Source organism: Fulmarus glacialis, unplaced genomic scaffold (assembly GCF_000690835.1).
Source record: "Fulmarus glacialis isolate BGI_N327 unplaced genomic scaffold, ASM69083v1 scaffold45266, whole genome shotgun sequence".
NCBI lineage: Eukaryota > Metazoa > Chordata > Aves > Procellariiformes > Procellariidae > Fulmarus > Fulmarus glacialis.
This window is the reverse complement of record NW_009217069.1, coordinates 1-7,101: the sequence shown is the minus strand read 5'-3', so window position 1 is coordinate 7,101 and position 7,101 is coordinate 1. Positions and strand designations below refer to the sequence as shown.

Below are 7,101 nucleotides of genomic sequence, written 5' to 3'. Positions count from 1 at the left end.
ACTCAGCGCCACGGGCAGCGACTCCCACCTCCCCTCAGTCACCGCCTCCATCTTTGACGGGCGCCTCGGCCGTGTCCGCCGCCCGGAATCGCCCCCCACCGCCCCGCGGTCCGTCCTCGGCAGGGCCGCACGGAAACACGCACCGCAGCACCTTGGTTCCGCCTCCTCCGGCCAGACCCTGGGGGCCTTTGCCCCTGTGAGAAAACTCGGTCGTAAACACCACCCTTGGGACACAGCAACAAAAACCGTATTTTTGTGGCAAGCGGCCCATCATAGTAAGTACTTCTGCAGGTCACACAGAGGCACTGTGACACCCAACTGCCCAGAGTTGAGTAGCAAAGCTGTAGGTTTAGAATTACCTGCAACAACTTCTACCTGCCCAAAAAGTGGGATGGCGTTTGGATGAATTCCTGATATCATAAGAGATACCTTATGAAAAAGCCTTGAGTGTTAAACTGTACTTCCTTAAAGCATCAAAGAAAAAAAAAAAACAAAGCTACTTTTTTTTTTTTAAAGAATTTGTTTATTTATCGAACCTGGATCATATTTAGATTCACAAGCAATTTTTAAATGTACATCTTAGAATTCAATTTTAAGTGTTTTACACAAAAATATTGGCACACAACAGTCGCAATAAGGTGTAACAGCCACCTTTCTGAAGAACTGCTGCAAGTGTTTGCCCAAGGTTGAAAAAACTTTACCTGGAACATGAAAACCTGTAACAAATTTTAAATTAATTGTACAAAACTGTTGTGTGTTACTTGTAGAGGCTCCCCCCTGGAAAAGACCCCACCCCACCCCAAAAATGATTACAGCTAATATACATCAGTCACAACATAATCCTGGCTCAGCACCCACATCAGACGCTTCTTTAATTTTTAAACCAATCATCAGATACCAAGGAAAGTAACTTTATACAAAAACAAATCTACATGTGCCTGAAAAAGAAACCACCAGTATTTAGCATTATGCTAATTATGATCAGATAATGGCAGAGACTGCCACTTAACTTAAATACAAGGGCTGCATAGCATCGCAATAAACCCCCAGAATCATTAACCCTTTGGCATCAGGAATCCAGATTTCCTGAACACTAATGCATTCTGCAACAGCGCCAGCACTCTGAGCTTTGGACCTGCAAAAACCAAAGGGTTAACTATTGTTTGCCAAGACACTGCACACAATTGGCTTCGATATAAAACCTGTGAAAGGCTAAAAACCATACGATGAACATTCGGTAATGAGAGGAGAAAGTGTATTTTCATACCGACTATTTAATTTAAAAGAACTTTGGGAGTAAGTTGATGTAATTAGGGTAGTTACCGAAGACTTCCTTTTAAATAGCAACTAGGTATCAATACTCGATTGGAAGTTGTCAGCTGTCTTCTACTCGTTATCAGAAAAAAGTTCCAATCACTCCTCCTTGGCAGTTTATGTAAGTGAAGAAAGGATTATTTGGATTTCGTAACACCTACTGCAGGGTTCAAGATGTCAAAAATGCAAACAGTCATGTTAGGGACTTGTACCGTTCCCCTAGATAGAACTGCAAGGACGAAAACAGGGAAAAAGTTAGAAAAGACATCAACATTGCTTGTTACTACAGTTGAATTACAGCATTTGTAGCTTGCTTGGACCTCGCTTAGCATACAGACTAGGCAGATTTAAGTGAAAAAAATTATGCCAATTAAGTGACAAGATTTCAGCACAGCTTTTGCTACAGAAGATATATAAAAACAATTCATTTTTAACTAGGAAGGAACATAAGCAGTAAGTTTTACAGTTCAGTAAAGAGGGTTCAGAAACTAAATGACTTTTTTTTGTGACCAGGATGTTTGGTAGACAGTGAACTGAAATCCGGGACCAGAAAAGTACTCTTAAACAACCCTTCGGACTTCAAAAAACCTCTTCAGATAGTAGATTTGTCCCAGTGTCATGGCAACTAATACAAGAGCTTCAAAGAATGACCAAAGAACCACTCTGCTGTTTGTGTTGTCATTAACTGTTGGGGAAGAAAAAAAAAAAAAGTAGTAAGTAACAAAGCATTTAAAACAACCTTAAAACATATTTTGTCATTGTAATTGAAGAACTGCACACAAACCACTGATATTTTTATCATGTCATTACAAATGTCTCAGAAGGACTCTGCAGTCTTAGAGTGAGATCTGAGAGCTGAGGGGCGGTATTTTTCTGAACAGCTTGAACTGTGCTACGCCAGCAGATGTTTTAACCTCAACTTTGGACACACACAGCAGCATCTTTCTCTATTCTACCCACCTTCAAAGGGGCCAGACAGAAGCTTCTAACTGCCAAACAGAAGCCACTTTTTCAAGTAACGGTTGCATATTACAGTCTCAAAGTCAAGTGGGCAATTTCTGATCTCTAAAGGTTCATCATCTTTGGTTCTAAAATTCAACATTTTCTTAAATCAGACCATTAGCAACAAAAGTCATAAAACTGGAGATATCCGTAAGTTCAAAAAGTTAAGGGGCCAGTGCTTTAACATAATGTTGCATTTTCACATTAAAAATATTTGCCCTTTATTCTCACCAGGCTTCCCCCAATGTACCACTTAGCGCTCTCAGTCATATTTTAAAGCTGTATTTCAGAAACTGAGGGTTTCTGGAATGACTGGAGGGTTAAGCATATTCTCTACTTGCAAATAACAGTAGTTCTGCTATATTTCAACAAAATATTTTAAAAAGACTTTAGCTCAATTATTAAGCCACACTCACTTCAAGGATGAAGTAACAGTTCAACCAAAGTCTCTCCCTGGGAACCGTATCATTACTGGTATCTTCATGAATATGCCATTCAAAGAACTATAGAATTCACACCAATTAAGCAAAGATTATTTTGTATAGCAATCTTCACTACATGAGAGGTGAGCAATTTAAAGAAGATTGCAAGCATCAACTACATTCTTTATTGTATAGGCAGGTCCTTCAGAACTTGTTCTAAATTTTTTTTTTTTTTTAGTAAGTTGGAAAAGCTTTCATGGACTTGTATTTTAAATCACATTTTGTAAGTTCATTTGAGAGGGGAGAGGCATTTGAGTCAAAGACACATACTTGCTCTATGTATTCTTTCACGAACTTCCATGTACTCCTGTTCATGCTTTACAGCTGTCATGGCCACTGCTAACTCATTAATCATCTCTTCTAGCTTGTTCTGATGAGCTGTGGAATAATTTCAAAAGCATCAGAAAGTCTGTTATTGACTCAGAAAACAATTAGTTAAAATTTATGAACAGTTATCCTTGATTTCCTGTCGCAGAAGTAGTTCTGAAAAACACAGTCTGTACAGCTGAAAACTTACTATCCTTACAGCAAAGTAAAGTTTAGTTTTCACAGTGCCATTTTTCCTAACACGTCTCTCTGGTATTTAGTAAGTGGGAAAACATCTTTCTCCACATCCGACTAGAAGGCAGAAGACACACAATTTAGAGTCAGTACAGACCACATATTTCCAATACGGGCATACTTTTCCAGAAAACAGAATGTAAGAACACATGAGATCAATACCACACGCTAGTATCTATTTTGCCAATATCGTCCAATATATTCCAAGCAAATTATCTTAACATTACAGCTTTTCCTAGTTGTTAAGCTTGCAAAAATAGAACGACTGAGAACGTAGCTTAAGATCATGATGCTGGCAAAACGAGATCACTTTCTGAAGCAACATATCACATCTTATGATCTTCCAGTTTAGCTGAAGCACAGCATTCAGCAGAAACAATGCCAAAGGGGGCCTGGCAGAGGGCAGGAACTGGCTTCAGGTTCTGGTATGTCGTGAAAGCAGAAGAGGAGGAAAATACCAAACCAACGATAACAGAAAACTAGCTTGAGATAGTTCAGCAAATGGAAGGATCAGAGATCCAAGATCTAGTGATTTGACTGTCAATCACAGGTTCTTCTAAATACATTCATGCTCAAAGAACTGTCCGCTTACAAATTTATAAATTATGCAAGTAATTTCAAAGTTTTCTAGCACCAAGAGAAGTTCAAGATTATCATTCCACAGACACACCCTGGGCAATCAGCTCTCTTAAAAAAAGTCACAAAACCCAACACATTTTCTATTGAAGGGATGTACTTGACTTTGAAGCTACCTTATTACCTTTTTATTTACAAATTGTTTCAGATCACAATCTGAAAATAAAGCTATTCCAAAATACACACCTTACGGGGAACAGTCAAAAAGAGGACCAGAGAATAACACTCATACAAGTTACAATTAAAATCTTAAATAGTTGTGTAAACCACATTCACTTTGCTAATATCGTAAATTCTTATTTTCATGGCCAACTGGTCATTCCAATAAGTGCAGTTTATTAGTAAGAGAAGAAATTACAGTTGCAGGGATTGTTTAAACCCACTCCAAAAAAAGTGTTTGCCTTAAAAATTTAAAGCTGCACCAATATTCTTTACAACAGATCTATTCAGACTCAATAAAAGATTTAACTGAGTCTTTAAAAAAAAAAGTTAGGAATTTGTTACTTTTCAAGTGATATCAAGCACTTAATGCACACAGTTATTTACTTGCTAAAATAGAAAACAAGAATTTATTGCCTTTCTAGCTACAGTTAGTAATTTCTAAATAAGACTTTATAACTTGTTACCCAATACATTCATTCATTTCTTTTACAGCAAATGACAAGTTTGAAGTTTTTCCCCTTGTAACATTACTGAGAATTAATATCCTAAAAGAAGCTTATTGCTTCCAAAAGGCCTTGATTATTCAACACCCACTTTAGCAACAAAAAGCAAACACCATCTAAAGCATCCAAGGTTCTTGGATGTTCAGTGTTTTAATTCCTGGTTTAATTTCAGCTAAAACTCCTGATTAAGTCTTCTGTTAGCCATAAATAACCACCTGAAGACGAACTGTCACGGACAGTTCAAGGACCTGATCCCAAGAGCTGCTAAGTATATAAACCTCTCGATGAAAGCTTGCAGGTGCTCAGCATTGCTCAGAATCAGACCTTTTATGTAGTTTATTAAAAAGACATTCTCATGCTACAAACAAATGTTACAGAGAAAAAGCAAACGTTAGCTGTTAGTGAATAAACATATGCAAGAGACAAGATGCTAATGAGCTTTCAAAAAGCAGTACACATACCATCCCAGGTATCTCCACCACCTAGAGAAAAGTGTAAGAGATGAACACAAGTACAGGACAAAAGGCTGCAGATAAAACAGTAATTTACACAGCTAAGAGAAAATTTTTATATTAGCACATTTATCAAAGAGCTCAACTAATGCATGTAGTAGTCTACATACTGCTGAGCAAACTAGAAATCAGAGAATGAAACTGATGAAAAGACTAAAGGATGAAAGCATTAGTTTCTGCAGATGGCCAAGTGATTCTCTGGTGATTTTGCATTAAATCGTGTAATGAGGTCTAAAAACATCCGTATCCATTTTAGCTGTGCAAGAGAACAGCTAACTAGACAGCCTGAAGAAACAGGAATTCTGATAATCCTAGTCAAGTTCAGAAGTCATGCATGTAAGGAAAAGCTCCTGAGCCGGAGCTAATTTCTTTCCAGGAGTCTTCCTCACCTTCTGTCTCCATGTCTTGCCCCTTTGGAGCTTCCCCGATATCAATAGTGAACATCACTATCTTGGGCGTCATGGTGGACATTCTGTTGCTAAAGCAAAACTTGTAAGTTCCATCCATGTGGGCGGCAAATGTGTACTTTCCACTGGACTCTCGATCGCCTTTATAAATTCCTTTATTATCAGGCCCTGTAATCTGGATGGGGAAAACAAAGTATCACATATTTTATTTAAAATACAGTGGTTTTAAATACAGCATTACAGCATTGCATGCATATTCTGAAGTTATCCAGTTAGAATTACCAACGCCATCTGTAATCTGACTGGTTTGGCATTCTTCATACATTCCCTCCCACAACTCAAAGGCAGCGATGCATTTTTCTACACAGAAATCTTTTTTTTTTTTTTTTTTTAAAAAAACTTCTTGGTAAAGAGAGTCATACAAAAGCCTCTCTTACTGGCCAAGATTACTAGCCTTCCATAGCCAAGATAAGAAGCATTCAAGTAAACCATAAGCTATCTACAGCCCTGGTTGTTAGCCAAATTAACAACTGCAGGGGAAACCTTATCTGTGATGTTTGAAGAAAAACAAAAAGGAAAAAAAAGACATTCTCCCATATGTCAATGCTACTCTAGACATACAGTCGTGTGTTGTTGCGGTTACCATTTCAAATGGCCTAAGGGCCTGAGTACTGAGCGCTCAGGGTCACTGGGACCTTAAGGCTTCCATCCTGCCAGGCCACCGAACTCTGCTGCTGAGCTTCCGTTAGTGACATCTGAATGGGATTTCACAGCTTCCTGACGCTGTCCTCTATTAGAGCGATGTGCAATTTTAAACAACTATATTCGCTCTCAGCAACGACTCTCTCATGTTTAAGTTATCCCAAACAAACAACTATCCGCTCTTCACCAAGATGAAAGGAATTTTTATTTACTATTCTCCTACTGATTTGACGTCTCATTGAAAAAAAGGACTTACCTACAACTTTCAAGATGGCAATCAACCTGATTAAAGCCAATACCTTTTGATTCAAGGGGAGACACGCTGCTCTCAGAAGCAACGAGTTTTTGTAACGAGTAATCCTGTTCGTTCTTCCCGCCAAACGGTTTATTGTGACAAGACCGTATAGAGCAGAGTATGCAGAGTAACGAAGCAGAGTAACGAAGCAGAGTAACGAAGCAGAGTAACGAAGCAGAGTAACGAAGCAGAGTAACGAAGAAAATCTCAAGAGAACAGCTCTGAAAACAGGCAGACTGCCTTCTGCAGCAACAGCAGCCTCAGGAAGCGTAACCCCCAGAAGAGGCACCTCGTCCCCTCCGAGACCGCCCACGCCACCACGCGAGACCCGATCCCGCTGGGCAGAGAGCCCTTGTGCCCAGCAGGGACGTGTGACGCGTCCCAAACTTCACGGACGGTTCAAACCACCCTCAAACCGGTGTTTGTCCCCACAGGGCACCGTCACCGCTGCCTTCCCGGGCGCTGCCCCGAGCCGCCTCGGCCTCCCCACTCCCCCACGCGGCGGGGGACGAGCGCGCAGGGCCC

General features: G+C 39.8%; 1 protein-coding gene across 1 annotated transcript; it reads right to left on the bottom strand.

The window, feature by feature from the left end:
* Positions 1 to 1,493: 1,493 nt before the first annotated feature.
* Positions 1,494 to 5,750, bottom strand: TMED2 (transmembrane emp24 domain trafficking protein 2). The gene is made up of 4 exons (XM_009579519.1): positions 5,562 to 5,750; positions 5,122 to 5,142; positions 3,069 to 3,176; positions 1,494 to 1,999 (listed from the first exon to the last, which is right to left on the bottom strand). Exons 1-4 carry the CDS (start codon positions 5,677 to 5,679, stop codon positions 1,875 to 1,877), a joined length of 372 nt encoding a protein of 123 aa, XP_009577814.1. The 5' UTR covers positions 5,680 to 5,750; the 3' UTR covers positions 1,494 to 1,874.
* Between the last annotated feature and the right edge of the window lie 1,351 nt (positions 5,751 to 7,101).